The 27,851-nt window shown below is 43.0% G+C and overlaps 1 protein-coding gene across 1 annotated transcript; it reads left to right on the forward strand.

Annotated features, from left to right (window-relative positions):
- The first annotated feature begins 5,652 nt into the window (after window positions 1-5,652).
- Window positions 5,653-27,691, forward strand: gspt1l (G1 to S phase transition 1, like). Its single transcript, XM_069721982.1, has 14 exons — window positions 5,653-6,113; window positions 7,555-7,599; window positions 13,279-13,530; window positions 16,050-16,083; window positions 16,184-16,261; window positions 17,474-17,654; window positions 18,899-19,053; window positions 21,713-21,853; window positions 21,969-22,062; window positions 23,174-23,254; window positions 23,613-23,786; window positions 23,952-24,041; window positions 24,335-24,503; window positions 25,881-27,691. The coding sequence occupies exons 1-14, from the start codon at window positions 5,921-5,923 to the stop codon at window positions 25,931-25,933; spliced, it is 1,740 nt and encodes a 579-aa protein (XP_069578083.1). The 5' UTR covers window positions 5,653-5,920; the 3' UTR covers window positions 25,934-27,691.
- The last annotated feature ends 160 nt before the right edge of the window (window positions 27,692-27,851 follow it).

Raw genomic sequence — 27,851 nt, forward strand, 5'->3', positions numbered from 1 at the left:
AATTACAATTATAAGTGTATTTTTCCATTTCCCAACGTTTGTAATACTACAAAAATACAGTTAGTCAATTTGATATTTCAGAATAAATAACTGATTTTACAAGAAAAGGGAAACATTCTGAATTGAGATGGTTCATTTGTAAACTTAGAGAAAAAATAATGATCTTTGAGATAAAATTGTCATTTTTATAGAAGCTATACAATAAGAATAATTGACCATATCACAAAAACTGATTTTATGAGTACAATATTTAGAAAAGAAAACGTTTTAATTTTATACAGACGGTGAAATTAAAAGACTGAGTTGTTATCCTACAAAAACAATCAGTCGTGATTTTGCAAAACAAAAAGACAACAGTAAAGATAAAGTTGTAATTTAAGAAGAATTTGAAAATAAAGTCATAGTTTTACAAGAAAATATAATTCCAGATAAATGTTGTGATTTCACAAAAATAGCTCAAAGGATCGTGAGTAAAGTTTTACAGAAATTGATCAAAGACTTGAGAGCAGAAAACAGATTATTGTATGAGGTCGAGTAAATCACAGACTTGATTGACTCATTTCCTGCTAATATACAGCTACACACCGATCAGCCAAAACATGAGAAGCACTTGCCTGATATTGTGTCGATCCTCCTCGTAGCATCAGAACAGCCGACCCGTTTAGAAACGGACTCAACAAGACGTCTGAAGATGTTCTGTGGTGTCGGGCACCGAACTGTCAGCAGCAGATCCTCCATCCGTCTTCAACTTTGTCGTGTTCCTTTGTTTTTTATCCTGCACACACATCAGCACAGTTTTCTGTTCACTACAACAATGTATTTAGATCCACATTTAGCTGTTGGCATTACGCATTTTCAAAATAATGTAGGTTTTCTCATTTAATCACTATGTTGTTACCACACTGTGATGATCTTCCCGTTATGATTGATATGAAATGATGTGACTTTTTTTTCTCCAATATATTAAGACTTCCTTCCTAAAATCCAAACATTGGCCCTAATAATCCATCGCACAATACAAACTCCAGCCAAAGCTTTTTGGAGCAAAATGTAATTCCTTTTTAAAACTGCACATTTTGGTCAAAATAATGTTTATTTTTTATGGAAATGTGTTCCTATTTTTCTCAAAAAGGCAATCTGGGCAAAAATAAGAGAAGAGGAGCACAGTTTCACAGGTGAATGTCATTTTGTATGATACTTCTTTTCTTTGCCAGAAATGTCGTGGATGACCCTTCAAGTGTTTGGAGGTGTTTTATCAGAGGCCCAACAGGTGGAGGCGCATGTTTGATTTCTTCTTTTCTTTTTTTCTTTTTTTTTTAAAGTTTATTCTGGAATGGAATCCGGAATGGAAGTGCATTAATAACTCTTTGGAGTTCATGCACAGGCTGTTGATTATCAGCATGTTGCGTGCACTTCATCGTCCTTCCGATAAAATGTTTTGTTTTTCATGATGGAAATGACTTTTTTTACTTTTTGAGTTTCACGCCGCCACAACTTGACGAACGACTTCAGAAAAGATTGTGAAGATAGAATTTGGTTTTAGTCCGTCAGACCTGTGATGAAATGGTTCCTTAATCCAAATGGTGGTCCTACATCTTAGTGAGACTCCAAACATCTAATTCTTAAGTTCTCACAATGTGACTGCTGTCATGAAACACATCTGCAAACCAGCCAATCAGACCAGTGTATGAAATGACACATAAAACACTGCCCAACATGGCATTTGTAACCGTATCGCCCTCATAGCTGATACAGTGTGATGCAGGATGTGTTTTGGCGGTAAGATTGTATGAAAGCATCAGACAGGGTGACGTGTCAGAAGCCTGGCGGTCCGTGCTGCTGCGGCGTCGGGCCTCCATCGCTGGAAGGTTTATTACGGCAGGTTCAATCTGAGAAGACCAGAAAATCAAAGTACTTCTCTGAGCTTTTCATGCAACTGTACACTTAATCACATCACATCAGTCTAGGCTTTTTAATGGTTTACATCCCACATGGAGTTAAATGGGAGTAAATGAGCCTCAGCAAGGTTTTGAGGAATTGTTTTATATCTTGTTCTGGCTGTGGTGCTTTATTGTAAGAAAAATGTTCCATTAAAACAATGGAAAATGTCATAAATTTAAAGCCAAAAACACAACTTGGATGACTTATGGTGGAAGATTTTCTTTAGAGTTAAATACAGGTGTTAGATAAGGAATAACCACGGTGAGAATGAAGATTACAAAAGAATAGCACTTGTGTAGATAATGACTTTATGACTGCTCTGTATTTAAAGCTGGAGGGTGGGACTTTTATATATAAATGATATTTATATATAAATGAATGTACATTACATTTGAGACAAACGTGTTCACAAAATTGCGATGATGCCAACTGATGGGAGAAAGATGGCCGCGCCTGATGTCACGCGTGTTGACAGGTTTTTGGAATAACTGTCACGGGTAGAAGAGGAAGACAAAAGTTCCACTCTGCAGTTTTAATTTATTCTTTGATGTAAATGAGGCAGAATCTTCTTATTGATTGTTTCTGGTAGATATTCTAATTCTAATGCAAAGTGAAATCAATAACTTTCTGACTGTACATGAAGATGTTTCATGCATATTTTTTTGATTTGATGCAATAACATGTCACTGTCTGAATGATTGTATTTAATCTGCAGAATCCTTTTTTTGAATGTTTTTTTTTTTTTTACAGTTCGGGAAGAGTTTTGTGTAAATTCTGTCTCCACAGTTTGGTTTTGAAGTTTTAATGTCAGGCCATGACTTTCTGTGGTTGGACTAAATTGTACCTCTGTATCTGATGTGAAGTCTTCCTCTATGCAATTGGGAGTTGGTCATTGAACACAGTTGCCATGTTAATGGTTCACTTAGTCAGCAGGCAAATAAATTTGTAACTGTACTCGAGTCTCAACTGTCTGGTAAACAGCAATAAGTAAAATATCAATGAGAAAACAAAAACAACAAAGAGCACATTACAAAAACTCCAAATGAGAATTATACTATGGAAAGATGATGTGTGCATGAATGTGTTTGAGGACCTTGCAACAGATTGGAGGTGAAGGGGTTTTGCTTTTAAATATCTTTAATGGAAGAACAGAAGCTTTTTGCTGTAATCTTTAAATGGTTAATGAAAAAAAATGAAAAGTCGAACTAATACATGAAAATGATCCAAATATAAGTGATTACCTGACGTGTGGGCCTGATTCACATGACATTAACAAAACAAACTTGCAACTTGACTTTTTTTAAACCTACACAGATAAAAAAAAAAAAAAAAAAAGTTATTAATAGAGAGAAGGTACAAGAAAGGTCCAGTTTATAGGACATACGGGGATCTACTGGCACAAATGGGTTATAATAGTTATTCTGTTTTCATTAGTGCAGAATCACCTGAAACTATCGATGTTTTGTTGTTGTTGTTGTTATTGTTGTTGTTGTTTTATCTGAGAGTAATCCTTTTAATGTCTACACGGAGAGCGGGGGAGGGGGTTCACTGCTAGATGCCAGTCAGTCCTATCAGCCAATCATGACACCCATCAGGGAGGGAAGAGTTTGTTTGTCTGCAACATGCAGAACATTGAGCTTGATTGGATCAACGATAGTGAATCGCTCAAACACGTTCGGACTGTCGACGTCATGATCAAGATCTGAGACTTACTTGTTCCACCTTTTTCAAAACCACGTCTGTAATAGCTCCAATTTTACACAATGGATAACGTGATCATTTCAGCACACGTTCAATCTAATGCAACAAATCCTCTGGGAGGATCCAGCCGGCTCACCTGCTGCTGGAGGTGATGCTGTTGTTTTCTTGGATTTAAATGGCCTGTCATTGTAAAATGTCGTTGGTTCACTCTCTTATGCAGAGGAACTTGGTCCTGGGTTGCTTTTATCTAAAACACATAAATAGTCATATACTATTCATTAATAATAAATAATCATATGATACTTAAAATAGCAGCAGAGTTGGTCAGTGCCCTTTAAAGTTTATGCCTTGAGGTGCTTCATTTAATGAACAGGCCTCATTCTCCACTAACTCAACGGTTGAAGTGCATTAAATCCTGAAGGCATATTTATATTCACACAGTACTCGAGATGATTGGTACAGTGTACACAGGGACATTTCACCAGGCATGCTTATCAAACACCAGCTTTTTGAATGATTCATTTCCTTTCCTCAGTGTGGTTTGTATGAATTATACGAAGCTGTGATACACCATTTGTGCCCGAAGGTGATTGGAGTTCAGTGAATGGATCAAATGAAATGGGAATGATGTGAGATCGTAAACAGAGATTGTTGCAAAACCTGCAATTCTATATTAAATCATGAACCCAGCAAACTTCTCTCGTATTGTCATCATTTTCCTGAAAGTTTGAGTAACAGGGCAAATGTTTTCAATTCTATAGTTAGTGTTACAATTAGTGGAAAAACCTTCTTTGCTCATGAGGAGTTTTTTTCAAATCCAAGAATTCGGTTAAATGCTAAAGTTTTGTATAATGTGTTGATTTTTTTGAAGAAGACAATAAGTGAATGCAGCCGCTAACACACATTGAAAATAAGACACTTCTTCAAACGTTAAAGCACTGTTACTTTTTTGGTTTATTATCTTTAAAACAGTAATTGTGGCGTGTGCAAAAGTTTGGGTACCTTGTGGGAATACTTACATTCCTTTGGCAGATTTCACAACATAGCAAACCCTTTTGTCGATTCTTCTTCTGTTCCTGTGGATCACCTCAGCCTGAGTTTTGTCCTGAGTTGGCTGCTTCTGTTTTCTCCTGGTGACTTCACCACGTCAGCCCTGTTTGTGCATCGGTACCGTGGAGATCAGGGGAGTCAGCTGCAGCTTCTTGCAGCTCCTCTGTAGTATTTCAATTTGGCAGATCGGCCAGAGTTTGATTTGCTCCTCTTGACTTCCACCGTTTTACCTTAGCCGCCATTTCTTACTGACATTTCAGACCAGAGGAAGGTGCAGGTGCTCCGATGTGTTTGAAGCATTCCTCTGCTTTGACGGCATTCGTTAGCTTCATTTTCAGAAAATCAGTCAGTTACTTAGAAGACGGGATTGTTGGTTGTTTACTCCAAAAACGTTTGAAAAGTCAGAGGATTTATTTTCTCTGGATGTCATCAGCTGACTATTGCTCACGACGATGTTTGGCCCTGCAGTTCGGACCAGATCTAATGTGGTTATGAGTTTCTGAGTCTTTTCAAAGTTTCTCAAACTTCTGCACACGACTCGCGTTCTCGATGTATTTTTGAAAATTGTATCTAATAAAAAGTAACAGTGTGCTCAAGTTTGAAGAAATGTCCTTTAACTGTCTGCAGTGGTATATGTGTTGTTATACTTAAGTCTAATGAGCTTTACAAATACAAATCTATACAAATATATTAGTGAGTGAATTAAGATGGATTAATACATCATATGAAAGTTATTCTACTTTAACGACAACAAAACCTGAATCGAATCTGCGGTTTCCGAAAAGGTCAGAAAAGACTGACGTAAAGCGTCAGGCTGACGTCAGACGTAATGCGTCAGGCTGACGTCAGCCCCGGGGTCTCTGGGCGATGTGGTTTTGTTGCCCTAAAACTTGTATCCAATCAAACCGTTTCCGCGTTCGAAGAAATACTCCATATCCCAGAGGTCACCGCGGGAAGCGCGTCGGCCGGGGAGACGCATGAGCTCACGCGGACCGTCTCTGGGAGTGCTGAGTCGAAGATCCTCTCTGGCGTCTGGACCGACACGAACCGGCCGCTGCGTTCCACCGGAGTCGGAGATCAAACAGTCCGGTTCGAGTTGGGCCGCTCCCAGTCGCTCCAGGGGGACCTGAACTGTGGCTGAGGGGGGGACTCCACCGGAACCGACCCGCCGAGGACCGACAACTGCGCAGCTCGAACCTCACGGTCGGTGTGAAAAACCCGAGACACGATGGACCCGAGAGACACTGCCCCGGATTCCTGGGAACAAGAGGACGATGTGGAGGCCTCGGTCGACGGGCAGCTGGACTCCGCCTTCACCGCCCTGAACGTGAATGCTAAGCCGTTTGTGCCCAACGTGAACGCCGCCGAATTTGTTCCGACTTTTGCCACGAAAGCACATTCAGAGAGCCGCGAGACCGCTGGTGAGTTGGGGGGCTAGCGGGGGGGCTAGCGGGGAGCTAGCGGGGGACTAGCGGGGGCTAGCGGGGAGCTAGCGGAGGGGCTAGCGGAGGGGCTAGCGGGGAGCTAGCGGAGGGGCTAGCGGGGAGCTAGCGGAGGGGCTAGCGGGGAGCTAGCCGCCGGACAGACACGCGTTCCTAACCGGCCAGGTGCTGCCGGTGTCTCCGGGCTTCAGTTGGGCTTCTAACTTTTCTTGAGGAGGAGTAACTTGTAACTGCAGCGTCTCCAGTATTGCCTGCTGCCCGGACATGTTGGCAGCACATCGGTGTCCGAGATGTTGAGCTCGGTCTCAACTGTTTTTAAAAGTCACCGACCGAACCGGCATTAGCTTGTTTCAACCCACCGGCGCTAGCTAAGCTAGCATGTCCGTTAGCTCGTGTGGTTTCACCGTTGAGTTTCCTCCGAGAGGAAGTCCGACGTGGTGTTGGACGGTTCGGAGGACAGCCGGGCTCCTCCGGAACACAGCCGGGCTCCTCCGAACCGTCCAACTTCAAGCACAACTCGCCATTGAAAAAGAAACGTGTGAGAACACTCGTGTTCGGTGTGACGTGGATGTTCCGACGCGTTCCTGGAACCCGCGTAGAGCCGAACCGGAACCGGGCAGTCAGCAGAGAGAGGCGCTGTCGTTGGGATACCTTCCTATTACACACGTCATGTATGTTACAGCACAGTACCACGTGTGAACCTGGGATCCAAACTAAGGTGCTTGATAAACCCTTGAAGATCCAGTTCAGCAGCTGGTTCGTTGGTTAAGTTAGGGGTAGGTAGGTTAGGGGTAGTTAGGGTTAGGTAGGTTAGGGGTAGTTAGGGTAGGTAGGTTAGGGGTAGTTAGTGTTAGATAGGTTAGGGGTGGTTAGGTAGGTTAGGGGTAGTTAGGGTAGGTAGGTTAGGGGTGGTTAGGTAGTTAGGGTATGTTGGTTAGGTAGGTTAGGGGTAGGTAGGTAGTTAGGGTTGGTTAGGTAGGTTAGGGGTAGTTAGGGTAGGTAGGTTAGGGTGGGTTAGGTAGGTTAGGGGTAGGTAAGGTTAGGGGTAGTTAGGGTAGGTAGGTTAGGTGTAGTTAGGGTAGGTAGGGTTAGTTAGGTTAGGGTTAGTTAGGGTAGGTAGGTTAGGGGTAGTTAGGGTATGTAGGGTGAGGTAGGGTAGGTAAGTTAGGGTAGGTAGGTTAGGGGTAGTTAGGGTAGGTTGGGTTAGGGTTAGGTTTCTGGCCTCCAGCTGTTTTCTGAAGGGCTGTAGATGCTGTGGTAACTGTGACTATTGGCACCACGATATGTATTTAAAACGCGCTCTGCCATATAGAAACTTTGGTAAAACAATGCTGGTAGTGAAGGAGCCACAGCATGGGTCCTCTAACTAAATCCAGTTCACAGATTGGTGCATTTAAAGTAACCGTTGTTTCTCTTTCAGTTGCTGTTGAAAAAATATCCACCATGGAAGCGTTGGAAAATGCTGGTATGTATAAAGTGTGTGTTTCCCTCATGCTGCGTCATACATGCAGTTCGTACTCACCTTATTGACATGTGGAGACTCTGTGAACACGCATGACTGGTGAAGCCTACACTGTGACATCATGGGTTATAGACACTCGGTGACAGAAGTGCTTTTGGCTTCATAACCTCTTTCTGTATCCTTCAAGCAGCTTAATGCATCTACATCTACCACAGCTGTCCGTGAAGTTAGAAAGACTTCTCTGTTTCTGACCACAAACTCAAGTTTTATATGTAGATTGGCATCTATTTGTGTTTTGTCCCCCTGTTTTTGCTCTGTCACCATCTTGGGGTTGTTTCATTATCACTGAAAACACACACAGCCTTATTTCAGTGGGAGATACCATCACACAATGTACAGGAACATGTGAGGAGCTCCCAGCATACCACCATTCAGCTCCAGTTCAGGGATGAACAGCTGACGTGTGGTTATAAAGAACTCCGGCTACGCTTCTTGTTGGGAGATGTCTTGTATGTAGTCATGTACAGCTGCAATATATGCATATATGATAGATACATAGTTAGAAATAACGATAAAATACGGAGAAAAAATAAAAAGGTAGCCTGGCATCAAAAAATAGCATCAAGTCCAACAAACAGCCAGCTGCTCTGCTAACATTGTTATTGGCTGAATTCTGCAGTCAATCTGCAACCAGCTTGATGCTTTCACAGCATTTGTATGGAAACAGCATTACATTGTTTGAATAAAAGGAAGCACAGAAATGCAGTTGGATGTAAACAGCTGATGGCCACAACAATTGATCCCCCCCCCCCCACACACACACACACACAAGCTTGTTGACTATGTACACATCAGGTAGGTTTCTGTAGGCGACACTGTAAATTGATATTTCAGGGTAAAGATAGGCATGTTACGATTTCATCTTCTGTTAAAAGTTACACAAAGTATTTAATGCAGAGATTCCCTGCATGTGGTCTAATACCTTGATTGCTGCTGAATGTACAAAGAACCCGGCTGCGGGGGGAGAAGCTACTATTTTGGTGATTGTGGTCGGCTTTTCTAAAGCCTCCAAACTCCTGTGTTTGTAGATGGAGTGAGGAAACCCTCCTTCATTTACTGTTTATTGAGCTTGCGTGACATTTTAAGTAAGATATCAGCAGCGTAAAACTGTATAAGATATAATATAATGTAGATCATGATAAAATGTATGAAATTCACAGTTAAAACAAAAGGTTGCAAGGTGAACCTCATCCTTGGCGGACAGGCAGAACTCTGCACTGGTCCTCTCTCAGGCACACTTCCACTTTTACAGTTTTCTTTTTAGCAGATAAATGAGTGGACAAAACATTCATGAGAGAATCCTGATCTCTATTCTAAGCACAAAAAACATCCTTTGACTTTCTTGCACCTACTTTGCCACGGTGAATAAACATTGTAGTGCGGAGAAAGTTTCATCTGGACGTTGCTTTGCAGTCCTTTCAAACTTGAGCTTAATCGTGGTGAGCTGCTTGAGCAGAGGCAGCTGTGTCTGTGGGGCGTCTGAGGTTTCTGGGATGTCTGAGTTGTTTGAGGGGCATCTCTGAGATGTCTTGAGGAGTCTTTTGGGTTGCCTGAGGGGTCTTTTGGGGTGTCTGAAGGGTCTTTTGGAGTGTCTGAAGGGTCTTTGGGGTGTCTGAAGGGTCTTTGAGGGGCCGTTGGGGGTTCTGAGGGGTCTTTGGGGTGTCTGAAGGGTCTTTGGGGTGTCTGAAGGGTCTTTGAGGGGTCGTTGGGGGTTCTGAGGGGTCTTTGGGGTGTCTGAAGGGTCTTTGGGGTGCCTGAGGGGTCTTTTGGAGTGTCTGAAGGGTCTTTAGGGTGTCTGAGGGGTCTTTGGGGTGTCTGAAGGGTCTTTGGGGTGTCTGAAGGGTCTGAGGGGTCTTTTGGAGTGTCTGAAGGGTCTTTGGGGTGTCTGAAGGGTCTTTGGGGTGTCTGAGGGGTCTTTGGGGTGTCTGAAGGGTCTTTGAGGGGTCGTTGGGGGTTCTGAGGGGTCTTTGGGGTGTCTGAAGGGCCTTTTGGGTACCTGAGGGTCTTTTGGAGTGTCTGAAGGGTCTTTGGGGTGTCTGAGGGGTCGTTGGGGTGTCTGAGGGGTCTTTGGGGTGTCTGAAGGGTCTTTGGGGTGTCTGAGGGGTCTTTGGGGTGTCTGAAGGGTCTTTGGGGTGTCTGAGGGGTCTGGTCTTTGGGGTGTCTGAAGGGTCTTTGGGGTGTGAGGGGTCTTTTGGGGTGTCTGAAGGGTCTTTGGGGTGTCTGAAGGGTCTTTGGGGTGTCTGAAGGGTCTTTGGGGTCTGAAGGGTCTTTGGGGTGTCTGAAGGGTCTTTGAGGGGTCGTTGGGGGTTCTGAGGGGTCTTTGGGGTGTCTGAAGGGCCTTTTGGGTACCTGAGGGGTCTTTTGGAGTGTCTGAAGGGTCTTTGGGGTGTCTGAGGGGTCGTTGGGGTGTCTGAGGGGTCTTTGGGGTGTCTGAAGGGTCTTTGGGGTGTCTGAAGGGTCTTTGGGGTGTCTGAAGGGTCTTTGGGGTGTCTGAGGGGTCTTTGGGGTGTCTGAAGGGTCTTTTGGGGTGTCTGAAGGGTCTTTGGGGTGTCTGAAGGGTCTTTGAGGGGTCGTTGGGGGTTCTGAGGGGTCTTTGGGGTGTCTGAAGGGCCTTTTGGGTACCTGAGGTGTCTGAAGGGTCTTTGGGGTGTCTGAGGGGTCGTTGGGGTGTCTGAAGGGTCTTTGGGGGTGAGGGGTCTGAGGGGTCGTCTTTGAGGGGGGGTGTCTGAGGGGTCTTTGGGGTGTCTGAAGGGTCTTTGGGGTGTCTGAGGGGTCTTTGGGGTGTCTGAGGGGTCTTTGGGGTGTCTGAAGGGTCTTTGGGGGTCTGAGGGTCTTTGGGGTGTCTGAGGGGTCTTTGGGGTGGTCTTTGGGGTGTCTGAGGGGTCTTTGGGGTGTCTGAAGGGTCTTTGAGGGGCCGTTGGGGGTTCTGAGGGGTCTTTGGGGTGTCTGAAGGGTCTTTGGGGTGTCTGAAGGGTCTTTGAGGGGTCGTTGGGGGTTCTGAGGGGTCTTTGGGGTGTCTGAAGGGTCTTTGGGGTGCCTGAGGGGTCTTTTGGAGTGTCTGAAGGGTCTTTGGGGTGTCTGAGGGGTCGTTGGGGTGTCTGAAGGGTCTTTGGGGTGTCTGAAGGGTCTGAGGGGTCTTTTGGAGTGTCTGAAGGGTCTTTGGGGTGTCTGAAGGGTCTTTGGGGTGTCTGAGGGGTCTTTGGGGTGTCTGAAGGGTCTTTTGGAGTGTCTGAAGGGTCTTTGGGGTGTCTGAAGGGTCTTTGAGGGGTCGTTGGGGGTTCTGAGGGGTCTTTGGGGTGTCTGAAGGGCCTTTTGGGTACCTGAGGGGTCTTTTGGAGTGTCTGAAGGGTCTTTGGGGTGTCTGAGGGGTCGTTGGGGTGTCTGAGGGGTCTTTGGGGTGTCTGAAGGGTCTTTGGGGTGTCTGAGGGGTCTTTGGGGTGTCTGAAGGGTCTTTGGGGTGTCTGAGGGGTCTTTTGGAGTGTCTGAAGGGTCTTTTGGAGTGTCTGAAGGGTCTTTGGGGTGTCTGAAGGGTCTTTGAGGGGTCGTTGGGGGTTCTGAGGGGTCTTTGGGGTGTCTGAAGGGCCTTTTGGGTACCTGAGGGGTCTTTTGGAGTGTCTGAAGGGTCTTTGGGGTGTCTGAGGGGTCGTTGGGGTGTCTGAGGGGTCTTTGGGGTGTCTGAAGGGTCTTTGGGGTGTCTGAAGGGTCTTTGGGGTGTCTGAGGGGTCTTTTGGAGTGTCTGAAGGGTCTTTGGGGTGTCTGAAGGGTCTTTGAGGGGCCGTTGGGGGTTCTGAGGGGTCTTTGGGGTGTCTGAAGGGTCTTTGGGGTTTGAGGGGTCGTTGGGGGTTCTGAGGGGTCTTTGGGGTGTCTGAAGGGTCTTTGGGGTGCCTGAGGGGTCTTTTGGAGTGTCTGAAGGGTCTTTGGGGTGTCTGAGGGGTCGTTGGGGTGTCTGAAGGGTCTTTGGGGTGTCTGAAGGGTCTGAGGGGTCTTTTGGAGTGTCTGAAGGGTCTTTGGGGTGTCTGAAGGGTCTTTGGGGTGTCTGAGGGGTCTTTGGGGTGTCTGAAGGGTCTTTTGGAGTGTCTGAAGGGTCTTTGGGGTGTCTGAAGGGTCTTTGAGGGGTCGTTGGGGGTTCTGAGGGGTCTTTGGGGTGTCTGAAGGGCCTTTTGGGTACCTGAGGGGTCTTTTGGAGTGTCTGAAGGGTCTTTGGGGTGTCTGAGGGGTCGTTGGGGTGTCTGAGGGGTCTTTGGGGTGTCTGAAGGGTCTTTGGGGTGTCTGAGGGGTCGTTGGGGTGTCTGAAGGGTCTTTGGGGTGTCTGAAGGGTCTTTGGGGTGACTGAGGGGTCTTTTGGAGTGTCTGAGGGGTCTTTGAGGGGTATTTTGGGTGCCTGAGGGGTCTTTGGGGTGTCTGAGGCCGCCGGTCTGGGAGGAGCTGCTGTAGTTCAGCTGTTCCTCCGGGTGGAGCAGCGTTGTAGGTGTTAAATCAATGATTCCACATCATGCGTCCCTCTTTCTGTTCGGTAGCTCGTCAGTCCTGTTTTCAATGCAGATTCTTCTTTTTATTCTTATTTCTGAGTCAGTAGTAGAGCGCCTACTTCCATTTGTGTTGTGTGGACATGTTTTCAACAGGCCAGCATCAGTGCATTCATATCACCTGAACTGTTCCTTCCCTCCTTTTTCTGTTGTCTTTATTAAATCTGCAACTAAAGTAAAAACCTGCAGAGACAGTATTGCAGCTGAGTTGCTGTTTTCAGGTAACACTTGATTGCAAGAACGATGAAAAAGAGCTCAGTCTGAGATAGCTCTAATGATTTAATCCCATGATGACCGCGGTCCTGTCCAATGCCCCTGTGGGGAGTCACACTACTCTTCATGGCTGGTTTGAAAATTATGAGCACTCTGTTCTGTTTTGGAGGTTTGAGGTGGTGACATTTCTGGATGGTTTTAAGAGAAGCACGAAGCAGGAGAGCACCGGGATGATGGATTTACTGGTGTTTGCAAGAAAATACTCAACATAGTTTTTTAAATAAGATTCAACTTGAAAGGATTCTGAATGAATCCCTCACTGACGTAAGATCTGCTGTATCTACTCTTTGGCTGCCAACTGCTCTTCTTATCAAGCAAGACTAGTTGGTTCAAGCAGATAACTAGTTGTCACACATTTAAGTAAGACTGGGTTATATGGACTAAAAGTCATATCCCGATATTTTTGGGCTGAATAGGGATACGCGATATATAAATCTGTATTTTCCACAGTGGGCTGAATGTTCACGTGTAAGTCAAAGTCAACGTGAGATCTCACGGTTAGTGGACTCTTCGGGGGAAACCCTCATCCATACTTCATGGTTTCTGAGTTTGTGTCCTCCTTTCATACTGACTGGTCACGTGCTGGCTCTTCATTGGTCTGATTCTTCATTGACATTTGTGTTTCAATGAGTGGTTTCAAATCATTGCAGGCTGTGGTCGCTATCATTGTTCACTGCCCATGTATGTGAAGGTTAACTATATCTGGCTGTATTTAAGCAGAAGCATGGAGCCACAAAGCATAAATAACAAGAGTTATTATGCTCAGAATAATTTCAGATAACCTGATTGATTGAAACCATGTGCTCTGTATTCATGACTGCAGCTCCTGTGGAGAACGGTGACACAGAGATGACCACAGAGGAGCCCTGGGACCAGAAAGAGGCCGAACCAAGCGAGGAGGAGCCGGGAGGCGGGTCTTACGGAGACCGAGGGCCGGCGGTGACGGCAACAGCGGAGGAGACGGTTCCGGAAATGATGGAGGAGGAAGAGGAGATGCCGGTGCCCAAGGTTCCTCCTACGCAGCCAGACGCCCCGAAGAAGGAACACATCAACGTTGTGTTCATCGGACACGTAGGTCAGTGGAAACGGCGTCTATGTAACTCACTGAAGACATCTTCTACCTGATGGCACGGGTGTTAAAAGAAACCCAAAACAGCAATGTAGCTCCCTCTAAAACCATGAGGCTGTCCTAAAAAGAGAAGAGGCTGAAATTCTGTATTGTTTCCTCAAGAAGAGAAGAGTTAACCCATCTCTCAATACTTTGTGACATCCCGGCCTTCTCTCAACTCCCAGAACATTGGTTTCCACAGAAGGACATATATCTTTAAAAAGACCATCCAACAAATCTAGTTTCATTTCCAATAAAAGTGTAGTAATAAGAATGAAAAGAAACTGTTGGTCGCTGTAGTTTTTGTTGAAAGTGACTGGAACATGAGGAAATGGTGCATTTGTTGGGGACTAACTTCAGTGGTGAACTCCTTCTCGTGGTTCAGTGGTGAGTCTGGACAGTTGGTGGGAATGAAAATACGCATGTTCATGCTAATAAGGGAACAGCAGTGTGGCTCACTGATGCAGTTTTTAAACAACAATGGAGCTATATGGCAGACAAAAATATTATCTGGCTTTGATACACACACAATAATTATTTCATTTCTAAAGTGGAGCACACTGCAGACTGTTTGATTTTAATATTGATTCCTGTTGTGATCATGCTGCTCGCGGTGGGCCTCTGGACTCAAGCCGAAAAGAAGCATGTTGTCCATATCTTATCCTGGCTGTTTGTGGGTTTTAGGGTCATAGATGTAGTAACCATAATGGTAAACCATTGATGCTTTAATTACAGAATAGAGCCAGCAGGACTGAACTTCTGAGAGAATGGAGGTCATTGAAGCAGTGTTCATCAGCACTAACATGTTCCTCTTTAAACACGTTGTCCTTTTCAGTACATATTTGCCTTCAGTTCCTATGCAGACATCAACTAAAATGATTGTGTTGCATATTAAAAGATGCACACGTCAATAAATTAGTTTCAACCTTCATTTTGCATTCTTTGAATTTTTTTTGTGTCTGCTTCCAAAATCCAACACAAGTTCTTCATCATGTCTTGCTTCTGTTTAAATGCTACATAGTTGAGCGGGAGCTCTCTGTTGCCGACATGAGTAAATCATAGCCAAGAACAAAAAGGTAAAACAATGTACTCACATCCCAGTCAAGTTTAGCTCTTCTTCCAGCTGCCTTGTTTATGGTCTTTGTTCAATTTTGCTTCCTTACTCAGCTGTTTACACACTGATCTGTTACCAGCTCAAGATGAAAATATACTTTATTGTCCCTTGTGAGAAAAAAAAACACAAAAAAAAACCCTGTGCTCAGTTACTGCCACGCCAAACTTTAATTGCCTGACGTGGTCACTTGATGCCTGTCAGACGGCTGTTTTTAGCAGCTGCTGCCAACCAGCAAGACAGCGACGGACAAAATCGAGTTAGAAGAGTGCAAATGGTGTAAAATATGAATACAATAATCATTCTTTAGTTGTCATCATTGATTTGATCTTCCATCTATTCAATGCTTTCTAATCTAATCAAAAAAATCAGTTGCTCAATTTTAGAATTTTAGCGTTGCATGCGAGATAGAGGGACGGTCCATTAAACACAAGTTGGTTTTCTTAAGCGTATGTCTTATAATTTCTTGGCTTCACTGCTGTCATATATTATTCTATTGCACTTTTTTACTCATTTTTGGGGGTGCTGCTCTAATGGTGAAGATCTATTGGTGGGAGAGAAGCTGTTACACATATGCCGAGTGTTAAACCACCATATTGCAACAGACATACATTGCTGTAATTTTCAAACAATCAATGCCAGAGTTGTCAATAGTTGCCAAATATAAAATCTCACTGTATAAGTGTCAGAATTTAACAATTAATCGGTATCACTAAAGTGCATTAAAAGAATTAAGATAAAAAAAAAAAAAATTAAAATCCATCATAACTCATAATTTTTTATAACTGAATAATTTTGTACAACAAATACATCATGTCAGTGGATAGAAGCATTAATTTTCTGCTCTTTGAAATGGAGGATTTGGACATGTTTTGGTAATGGCTGAGTGTAAAGCTCTGGCCAGGAGGTGATGGCTCCTCTCCAGTGGAGGATGTGGGTTCAGTCATTCACTGTGTCCTCGGCCTCTAAACAGACATCTTGTGTAACAACTGCAGACAATACTGTTCCTCCCTCTCTGACCTTCAGTCCAGTCTGTACAAAATGACTGAGCTAACAGATTACACTTGAGCTTCCTGCTCTGTCATCAGTGAGGTACCCTTAACAAGTCTGAAGTGCACTCACTAACTCTGGTCTTTTATTACTCAACATGGGCTTTAAGGTGTTAGCATGGGACCTACTGTCCGTCTCATTTGGTGAGTAGTATCTTGCCTTGGTGATAACCTGGGCTATCTGTCAGTCTGTCAGCAGCAGGCTGACCTGTTGTAAAGCTGTGTATTCTGGCTAGCTAGTCACAACTGCATTAAAAAACTAAAAAAAAACTCAACATTAGTAAGCTTTGTTTCATCTAAATCCACTGCCTGTGCTGCTTTTCCAGATGCTGGCAAGTCCACCATCGGTGGACAAATCATGTGAGTTGCAATCTGGTATTATCTTCTCGAGCTTTTCCTAATAGTAAGTGAGGTTACATCATCACTTCAGGCCTTTGACATGTCCTCTTCCACTCAACAGGTATCTAACAGGCATGGTAGACAAGAGAACCTTAGAGAAGTACGAGAGAGAAGCCAAGGAGAAGAACAGAGAAACCTGGTGAGTGTCTTGACTAACTGGCTCATTATTTTGATGTCCAACCTGGAAAATGTTCTATGGTGACTAAATAATAATGTGTGATGGGCTAATGCCACGTCTGTCCGTGTTATTTATCGTTATAATTATGGTGATGTGATCAGGAACCACATGTCTGTGTTCAACTAGCAGTTCTTATGGTGAAGGGCGGGCAAAAGTTGTGTATTTTAACAATTTTATGATATTGTCATAATAGCACTTATCTAAAATTTACTGACATAAAATAATAATACAAAAAAATAGTAAAACAAAGTTTATAGTGAATACATCTTTGCTGTAATTTTCTAATCCTCCCATAGTCGGTCTTAATCCAAGAGCCTGCTGTAGGGATGGGTATGGATAAAATTTTATTTTTATTTCATTCATACTCCTATAGGTCTAGTTATATCAATACGCTCATCAGTTCTTTTTCATTACTAAAGAATTGGGTTTTTCTTGGATTATCATTTTGAAAAAGAAATCAGGATTATAACAGATGTAGATTTCAAACATGCCAAAACATTACTGGTTCTGGACGGGTGTTACGGGTAGATAGAGGAGGAGCTGGTTCTGGTCCAACCCAGTAGCTAAAGCTTCAAGAAGTTGGATAGTTTTATATACGTTCTAAAATCGGCTGTCAGACATTTTACTGTTCAACTTCGAAGCGTCTGACACTGAAATGACAATAACTGATCCACCTTAGAGTTCAACTTGTTACTGTTCATATAAAAGACATTATTCAGCTGGTTTGGTGGAGCTCAGCTATGTGAATAAATGTTACTAAACACGAGTATGTCTCAGATGAAAGGTGCGAGCCGCCTGTGTTAGACTGCTCTGTCGCTAACTCCCAGGTTAACGGCCTTCATCACCCACCAGGTCCAACAGGACCTGCAGGATCTGGAGGAGGTGGACAGTTGACTTGACCAATAGCTGCAGCTCTCCGTAGACGGAGCTGCTGGCTCCACAGCTCTGCTGCTAACTTCCTTCTTGGCTCAGATCTCCGCTCATCGCTCTCTTTTGCATTCGGAAACACTTTTGAATCCACTTTGCTGAGAAATGTGTAAAAAAGCACCTAAGCGTTAATAATTGTAGTGAAAACTGGTGGATTTCATGGACATATCAGTATTGGTCTCTATTCCCTTAAGAACTGTCCCTGATTTCCCTCAACAATAACATTTAATGTTTTTGTGTCTTCAGGTATCTGTCCTGGGCTCTGGACACCAACCAGGAGGAGCGGGACAAAGGCAAGACGGTGGAGGTGGGCCGGGCCTACTTTGAGACGGACAAAAAGCACTTTACCATTCTAGATGCTCCGGGACACAAAAGCTTCGTGCCCAACATGATTGGAGGTGCATCACAAGCAGACTTGGCTGTTCTGGTGAGTCCAGGTGGTTTTAAACTGTTGAATTAATGCTAAACATGAGTTAATAACCTGAATTCCATGTAAAGCAGTTTTAAATGTGTTCTATGCCAAACTTTACAAAGGTAAAAAAAAAAAAAAAAAAAAAAACAGCAATATTCTTCAAAATGCTCAGATTGGTCATGATTTTTTTTATTTTGGAATAGCCAGTGAATTATAAAACATGTTCAGACTATGGTCTTGTGTCACTTCATCCATTCCTCCTGGTCGTGGTGATCACGTACCTTACAGCTTTAAGATTAGCGGCTGCTGTACAAACAAGACAAACGCTAAAGGAGGTTAGCAAAAGGTTCTGAGTGGAGATCCTTAAGGAAGATGAATGAAATTGAGGTGCAGTGCTTATCACTCTGCCAGGTACAGCTAGCATGTGATAGTCCACCTGAGGAGCACCAAGCAGACGCTCCATCCATACTCGGCAATCAGAGCTGTCATCATTCAGTAAGCTGATGGTAAGCGTGCAGAACAAACGGCCTTCCTGTTCCAGATGTTGACTGCCGATCTGCGTCCCGTCAGCTTTATTAAAGTGATGGATTTCAAACGTAGCCTCGATCAATAGTCTGCATGCCAAGAGATTAGGAGCTGTCTGTTAATGTAGCTACAGAAAATACACATTATACTTTCCCTTTGCAAACTGCATGAGTCTCTGCATGAACATTGGTCACATGCCAACCCCAGCCGCCACCTCAGGCTACAGTGGATAACATGGATAGCAGGCGTGCACAGGAATGCTCAGTAGCTTTTACTGTGTTCATGACTGATATTGTTATTAGCAACAGCAAGTTGCTGCTCACAGTTTGAATTAACTTTGCATGTGTTGAGTTTTGTGTTTGACTGGTCAGCCACGCTCAGTGTTTCTAACCTCGTAACCAGCCGTGATCACGGTGCAGAAAGAGTCCCTGAAAAGGTCACTGGTCCAAAAGGGTGAAATGCTCTTTTTGTTTTTTAAACTAACTGCTGATTTATTTTTTTTTTTTTAAATTAAAAGAATATATTTATTTAGATTTTCCCGTTTTGTCCCAAAAAGGATTTTATAGAATAAATACAAATGATATTGAGGATTAAACCTGATGCTATTTGTCAAGCAAGCGTTGTTATATAACATCTTCAGAACATGCTTTACTTTTATTGGGGTTTTTGAACCTCTTACGTTTTGCACACTTGTGGACGACGCCACAAAATGAATGAATGTTGTTGTCCATTAGGTGATCTCTGCTAGGAAAGGCGAGTTTGAAACTGGTTTTGAGAAGGGTGGGCAGACACGGGAGCACGCCATGTTGGCCAAAACAGCCGGTGTCAAGCATCTGATAGTTCTGGTGAATAAAATGGATGATCCTACAGTCAACTGGAGCCTCGAGAGGTGAGTGGATGAAAAATAATGATTAAACAGCGGTGCACATCAGTAACGGTACAAAAACAAATCTGGATTTTTCTCAGACCAAAACACTTAACTTTGCTGTTTTCAGGATACACTGAGTTTATGCAGCAAACGCTAACGGCTAACAAGCAGCGAGGTTGCCAACCGGTTAGCCTGTTAGCTTCTATTCATTTTCATTACAACAGTACTTCCTGGCCGATGGCCTGCCAACCTTTTAAGTGGTACAGTGAACCCTCGTTTATCGCGGGGGTTACGTTCCAAATAGAGACCGTGATAGGTGAAATCCGTGAAGTAGTAACCTTTTTTTTTTTTTACAATTATTATACAATGAAATACTCCATAATACATTGAAACCAAAGAACAAAACCTTTTTACAGGCCCAAGCATTTGTTTAACAAATAAAAGTACTGTATAAATGTTTTTTTTTACAAATAACTACTGTACTGTAAAATAATAATTTGAATCATCAATACGAACTGAAGGCTTCAAATTGCTGAGATCGGCACCGCCCCACTGCGACCCGAGTCATTGGATTAGAACGGGAGGAAATGAAAAATGATTATGAAAACAAATACAAAGTACAGTAGGACAAATAGTGACTCGTGTATTTCACTGCTCTTCTGACTGAGCCGCTGCATCCTGACTCCGCTCTGCAGCGGTTCTTTCTTCTAAAGCCGGCGGTGCAGGTGTGGTTTTTCGAGAGAAGAACATAGTTATCGGTAGTTGTTGTCGCTCTTTTTTCTTCTGGGCAAAAAGATTCTTATAAACCGACATGCCACCATCGATTATTTTTAATTTGGCAAGCTGTTTTACGTACGTGTACATATTAAACCGCAACGTTATTGACAAACAGGTAGAGAAGAAGCGGAGAGACTGTTTAGCCAATCAGAATGCAGAACACAATGCACGATGCAAATCCGTGAAGCAGCGAGACCGTGAAAGGTGAACCGCGTTATAGCGAGGGTTCACTGTATTCCTAAAGACAGTTTATTTTGTTAGCATGGCTTTAATATAGAAACTAGGCTTATTGCAATGATGCTGCTAAATTAAAATTCTGCAAGACTGCCTGGCATGTGATGTGCAGTGTTTTAGAAAATGAGTGATGATATCAAACGGTACCCCATGCTGCAGTGTTGAAAAAGTAAACAAAAGCTCCACAAATCATACACTTAATACTTATAAATCACAATACACATTCAAATTGGCACCCGAGTATTTGATGGTACTGAATTGGGAGATAAACACATCACATGAGCCCTCATGTCAATGCAAGTCATCTAACAAATAACTGCAAGCAGATGTGTTACTGTGCTCCAAGTGACTTACAAAACAGCTTTCAGCCTGAAGTCTGGTCCTCCACAACTGTTGTCTGACATCAAAGGCTCACTGAATGGATTCATTAGAGATCCTGAGTGGCAAAAAGGTGTTTCATCGCGCTGTGTGTGTGTGTGTGTGTGTGTGCGTGCGTGCGTGCGTGCGTGTGTGTGTGTCTGTGTGTGTGTGTCTGTCTGTCTGTCTGTGTGCATGTGTGTGTCTGTCTGTCTGTGTGCGTGTGTGTGTGTGTGCATGTCTGTGCGTGTGTGTGAGTGTCTGTGTGCATGTGTGTGTCTGTCTGTCTGTATGTGTGTCTGTATGTGTGTGTCTGTCTGTATGTGTCTGTATGTGTGTGTCTGTGTATGTATGTATGTATGTATGTGTGTGTCTGTGTGTGTATGTATGTGTGTGTCTGTCTGTATGTGTGTGTATGTATGTATGTATGTGTCTGTGTGTGTGTGTGTGTGTGTGTGTGTGTGTGTGTGTGTGTCAGTAGTAGCTCAGCAATGAGATGCCATAGTAACGTTTCATGAACCTTCAGTTTCTCTCCATCAAACATCTACACGGGACAAACTACATATCTACATATTTCCACACAGGAAGTGAAACTACATCTGGTCAGAATCAAACTAATTCTAACTGAACTTTAGTCCTTCTTTAGTTCCAGATGCTGTTTCCAGACCGTCTATGGTTCTGTGCTATTCTGTGAGATGTTTAGTTTGACTGAGGATGAGTCACCATGTTTGGCTTCATGTCCCATCTGAGAGCATTTCACAGGTGAAGTGTTGTTGGCCCAATTTTGTTGACTTCCTGATTTGGTGATTTTTCCTTGTCTAGCGTAGAAAAGTAGGGAAATATTGTGAAATGTTAATTTTTTTCTATTTTACATCTATTATCATTTCCTACTTTGTTCTGTAGCCTACAGACACAGTTAATATAGTTAATACAGTTAATAGTTAATACAGTTAATAGTTAGTACAGTTAATAGTTAATATAGTTAGTATAGTTAATACAGTTAATAGTTAGTATAGTTAATACAGTTAATAGTATAGTTAATAGTTTGTATAGTTAATATAGTTAACAGTTAATAGTTAGTATAGTTAATACAGTTAATAGTTAGTATAGTTAATACAGTTAATAGTTAATACAGACACACACACACAACACACGCCACACACACACACAAACCGCACGCACACCCACCCACAGACACACACACACACACAGAGGAGAGAGCAGCTGTATACCTGTATAACGTGTCTAAATGTCCGTGTAGCTCTTCCTCCTCCTTTGATATTCACATCCCTCCTGTTGTCTGAACCCTCAGATACGAAGAGTGTAAAGAGAAACTCGTGCCATTTCTGAAGAAGGTGGGCTTCAACCCAAAGAAGGACATCCACTTCATGCCGTGCTCCGGGCTGACGGGGGCCAACCTGAAGGAGCCCACTGACATGTGCTCCTGGTACATGTACGTCTCCTCTTCCTCTGCACCTCTGTTGTCAGTGTGGGGATTCTATTAGATACTAAGGATTTCTCTTTTATTCATTTCTATTAACGTCTGTCCATATTTGATGTTATTACAGAGGTCTACCATTCATTCCACACTTGGACAGTTTGCCAAATTTCAACAGATCAAGTGACGGCCCTGTTAGATTGCCCATTGTAGACAAATACAAGGTAAGAATCTGGTCATTCAAAGACACATTTCAATTTTCTGTAGGTGCTTTTTTTTTGTAAGTAAAGTTGTAAAACACTGGTGGCTGGACAGAACTCTGTTAACAGTGACATGGGCTAAATGCACCCACCGACATGCCAGTGGTTCTATCAGATCTATCAGGATGATGTGGTTCTATCAGGATGATGTGGTTCTATAAGATCTGTCAGGATGATGTGGTTCTATCAGGATGATTTGGTTCTATCAGATCTATCAGGATGATGTGGTTCTATTAGATCTGCCAGGATGATGTGGTTCTATTAGATCTATCAGGATGATGTGGTTCTATCAGATCTATCAGGATGATGTGGTTCTATCAGATCTGTCAGGATGATGTGGTTCTATCAGGATGATGTGGTTCTATCAGATCTATCAGGATGATGTGGTTCTATTAGATCTGTCAGAATGATGTGGTTCTATCAGATCTGTCAGAATGATGTGGTTCTATCAGATCTATCAGGATGATGTGGTTCTATTAGATCTATCAGGATGATGTGGTTCTATTAGATCTATCAGGATGATGTGGTTCTATTAGATCTATCAGGATGATGTGGTTCTATTAGATCTATCAGAATGATGTGGTTCTATAAGCAGTAAACATGCTGAACATCTAAAGTTAGACCATTTCCTGCTCCTGTTTGTTAAAGATTGACTGATTTCATTGACATCTCTAATCCCAACATGTCTTCCTGGTTAGGTTAGGTAGTTAGTTACTTTATTAATCCCGGAGGGGACATTTTTTCGGTTCTTGGTTTACTTTGTTTCGATACTGGACTTTGAATCGTGCTCAGAGTTGAAGGAGTGTATGCTTTATATAAATGACTATTTTCACATCATTCACCCAATTTTGTAAATAAAAAAAATATGACCGACTTACTAACTTTGCAGTTTTGCAGCTTAATTTCTGCCATCAGCTTCAACCATCTCTCACCATGTTGAACACAGACATGAAATGAAATGAAATCCTGCTGCTTTGCAGTGGAGAGATCAGTTCTTCATGTTCCATGTGGAGGAGTCAGGTTTTCTGTCTGTGATGTATTGACAACCCCCCTCCTTCCCCCGTCTCATTATCAGGACATGGGTACTGTGATTCTGGGCAAACTGGAGTCGGGCTCTATCAGTAAAGCCCAGCAGCTGGTCATGATGCCAAACAGGGTAAGACATCCCATAAACCTTTTTACTCCCATCAGCTGTAACCAAGAAAGATGAGACATTAAAGAACACTGAAACTAAACTGCAAATTCAAAATCAAAGTGCTTCACCCTGATGTTTATATTAGGTTAGATAAATGTAGAGTATACAGTGTAAATGATTTGCATCAAGGTGTGTCTAGATAAATCGATCCCGGCCATTCACTACCTGAGATGTTCTGCTGTTTACCTGCTTCTACCTGATTGTTCTCTATTGGGATTCTTACTAACCCATTTTACACCAAGAAGCAGTTTTCACCTGGAATTCAGCTGCATGTTTTAGTTTGATCCCAAACGTGTGAACTGTCTGCCTCATCATGCAGCATGTGGTGGAGGTGTTGAGCCTCCTGTCAGATGATGTGGAAACCGACGACGCCGGGCCGGGCGAAAACCTCAAGCTGCGGCTCAAAGGCATCGAGGAGGAGGAGATCCTGCCGGGCTTTATACTGTGTAACGCCGAGAACCTCTGTCACTCGGGGCGCACCTTCGACGCCCAGGTCCGTCCTCTCAGCAGCTCTACAGCATTTATGTTGGAGCAAGTATCAGTCGATCAGCACAAGATTCATCTGAAACTGCTTTGATACTTCTGGTGGTGTAATTTTCATTCATGTTGGTGTTTGGCCACGCCCCCTCCTCATCACCGTGAACTCTCGTCTCTACAGATCGTCATCATTGAACACAAATCCATCATCTGTCCAGGTTACAACGCAGTTCTTCACATTCACACGTGCATCGAAGAAGTGCAAATTACGGTGAGACGTAACGCTGATGTAACTTATGACAACGCAGTTTGACATTCGTCTTTGAACGCTGGAAAAGCTTTCAGGAAGAATGAGAACGGTGTCAAAAAGAAACATTTGAAAAAATGCAGCATATTAATGTTCTCAACATGCTCTTCACCTTTTTGTATTTGGTCCATCAGATATTTGTTTTGCTCTCGTTCCTGCTAATCTGATTATTATGAACATAAATCAGTTTGATCATACATGTGTAATATATCCAGGAGAAGTGAAGCTGTATGTGATGTGTTGTTGCTCTGCTGCAGGCCTTAATCTGTCTGGTGGACAAGAAGTCAGGAGAGAAGAGTAAGACACGACCACGATTTGTGAAACAGGACCAGGTCTGCATCGCCCGTCTGCGTACAGCAGGGACCATTTGTCTCGAGACCTTTAAAGACTTTCCTCAGATGGGACGGTTTACCTTACGAGATGAAGGTAGGGCACCTGCTGATGATGTGGGAGGAGAGGAGGGAGGGGGAGAGGTTAACAACATGGAAGACGGGCACTCTGTGACATCACATCATTATTGGAGGAAGAGCTTTTCTCTTCCGTTGACTTCTTCTCCTGCTGCAGGTCCTAAATATCACTGAAGTTTGTGTCCTTCAGTCTTCATTGTGTCCTGCTAGCTTGCTAGAACAGTTTGTGATTGCTGGCTGTCAGGAGACGATAGATTAGGAACCAGTCAGCACCAGACAACCGGCAGAAAACCAGGTCACGGTTAACTAGTAGAGCTGCTCCTTTTACCAAATATTACATTGGAACGACACACAACTCCTCCCAATGAATTCTGATGTCACTAAAAGCTGGAGGATTTGTTTTTAATTGAACCTGTATTTGCATTGAAATGTTGAATGGTAAAAGTGTGCATGGGGTAGAGTAGAACGGGCTTTTTAAATGCTGATAAAATAACTAGAGTTTGGTGCAGGAAAAATGTGTTAATCAATGAATCCTGGTTGTGTTCCAATGTTAAATACCAATTTTCCAACTTGTTCATGTTTGTACATCCCGGATCTACAGGATCCTCCTGTTTGATATTTCATCTCATAAAGGGATCATTACGTGGATGTTTATTTGAAAGAGCACCAAGGTGGCGAGTAAAGTAAAGTAACATTTGAACGTTCATCCCTGTCTGCCGATAAACAGCTGCTGGATATTCAAGAAATTACTTTAGTGCAAAGAAATAACAAAAAAAACCAACAACTATAAGATGAGACTTGAAGCCAGCAGCTCTCAGCAGTTATCTTCTGTTTTATATTTCTGTATTATTTGCTCCTCTGGGGCTGCAGGTGACATGATGAGTCTAAAATATTCATACATCAGAATACATCTAATGATGAATTCATTTCATGAAATATGCACATGTATTTAGTCCAATCTCCATGTACACTTTGATCAGGTGATATTTCGGCCACACATTCACACAGGCGGCCATTGTTTTGTTTTTTTGTACATCCTTCATCATTCAGCAGCTGAGCTGCTTTCAGTTGGATTATGTGTTTAACTTCATTATGTAATTTTTAAATTATAGTTTGATCCCTTTTTTTTTTTCCTTTTTTTTTTTATGTGTGGCTCTGCTGTCAGTCCACCTGTCCATGTCTGTGATTGATCAGATGCTACAAACTCCTCCTCTTTTATGTGAACGTGCTCAGAGCCTGAAACAGAGAAAGATGATGACCGATGATCTCTGACAGAGTTTCTGCTTTGTTGAGCAGCTCAGACTCAAAGTCTGGATGTGTTGAACTGCTCGTAGTTCATCCCTCTGGTTTAAAGCAGGAAGAGACCAGATGACCATTGTTTGTGTTTTGGTGACAGGCAAGACCATCGCCATCGGGAAGGTGCTGAAGCTAGTCGCCGAGCGGGAGTGAAGAGGATGATGTCGTCTGAGAGTCGTGGTGAGAAGGAAGGGGCGGAGCTTGGTCATAACCCGGCCACACGGTTATGAGCGGTGACGGAGCGTCTGTCGCTCCCCTTCTGCGTGTCCGAAGATCAGCTTCACAAAAAACAAGTCATGTGAAAAAGAAACCTGTTTTTAAAGAGATGACAAACCAAGATGATGTCCACACGAGTCAGCTTTCTCATATTGAGAGCTCAGCTATGCCAGTCTGGGTTAGCCCTCCCTCCACCTCGCCCCCTCCCTACTCTGGTCTACTCATCATTACATCATTTTTATTTTTGTTTTCTTGCTTTCATAAATGACAATGACAAATGGCAGAAGTTATATCTGTAAACAGATGTGGACCAGGATTTTTGCTTGGAGTATAAAAAAATGATTTTCAGAATTAACTTGCAAAAGAAATTGTTTGAGAGAACTTAACCAGTTGAAACCAAATGTTTATCTTGGGTGTAAATGTTTCCCTTCACTTTTACCCAGTTTTTGGTTTCAAATGTTATTAAAGCAAAAACAACTATGACAATAAAATGAGAAATTGGGGAAAATAAAGTGTGTTCATTGTTAGAGCACATTCCATATTTCACAATTCATGTTAAATGGTTTTTTTTTTTCCTCAATGTCTCTGGTGTTAAAGTGAGATGAAACTGATGTTGGTCACCTTTGCAGGTTTTACACACTTTTATTCTTTTAAATACTGCTTTATTAATAAAATGGAAGAGGACAATTGTTCATCACAACAGTTTTCCAACTTTGGAACAAGTGCAGGACTCGGATCAGTGAATCAGCCTGAATCAGTAATAATACACAAGCAGATATTGACTTCAGTAAACATACTGACAGTATTGGTTCCCTTCAACTTAAAAAAAACTAATCTGACAAAACTAATTAGAATTCATCATTCTCTGTATTTAATAGGAAATCATGTTGCATTTTAAATAATCCAATTGTAAATGTGTACAGGCACAAATATGAACAACTGAAGCTAATCTGTAGCAGGACCTTTAGATGTACTGATTGTTCCCAGCTGGTCGTCGCATTCTTCTTGATCCACCTTTGAAAGGTGTCGTCCACAGATTCAGCAGCTTCTACAGATGTTCAGTTGTTTGAGAGCAGAACTCGGTCAGCTGCTTCCACCTGGATGTTTTGTGTTTGGAGGCGGAGCTCTGCTGCCGGCTGCATGCGTTTCTCCAGAACACCATAATGCGATTTCCTTGTTCCCTGCAGAGATTGAGGAGACGGGAGAAGCTGATGCAGTGGAGCCTCCACAGTTCAGTCGGGATGCTGCTGCTTTCAAATCTGTTTTCTTCTGGAAACACGGAGCTCGTGTCTTCTGGAGTTTTAATCTGATTCCATCTGACTTGTATTTTAACAAACTCCATCCCTGACTGTAACGAGTCTCTTTTAAAAGTGGTCTTCTTTCATTCAGACAAATGTACGCGTTTGTTGGACTTTGATCTTTTCCTCCAGTTCAACGATCTTTCTGGTCAGTTTGGACGTTGCAGCCGCGTCCATTCAGGTTGGCGACTAGTTCATGGACCACAGAGCTCCTGAGTTCAGCAGCTGGTCACGGGAACGTCCGGCTTCATCAATATGCTCCTGTAGATTTGTTCATCAACCATGTTTGAAAATGATTTCCTCGACTTTTCTCCTGAGGCCTTTTCTCTGTTTAAATGGGCGCAGTGATTTTAAGGTGTTATCAGGTTGAAATATCACCAGTCTTATTCATCACCATTTAAAGGGTTATCAATCATGTCGTCCACGTTGTTTTATATAACTAGCTGCACTCCACAAAAATAGAAACACAACATTGAGTTGAAGGAAAAGATCTCAAGACTTCTGTTGTGAAGCCACAAAGTTTATTTTGCCTTAAATTCTGTTCTTTTCCCAAAATA

This window comes from Brachyistius frenatus, unplaced genomic scaffold (assembly GCF_029030835.1).
Source record: "Brachyistius frenatus isolate BFR_SWC_R1_liver_20210118 unplaced genomic scaffold, ASM2903083v1 Contig_280, whole genome shotgun sequence".
In the NCBI taxonomy this organism is placed as follows: domain Eukaryota; kingdom Metazoa; phylum Chordata; class Actinopteri; family Embiotocidae; genus Brachyistius; species Brachyistius frenatus.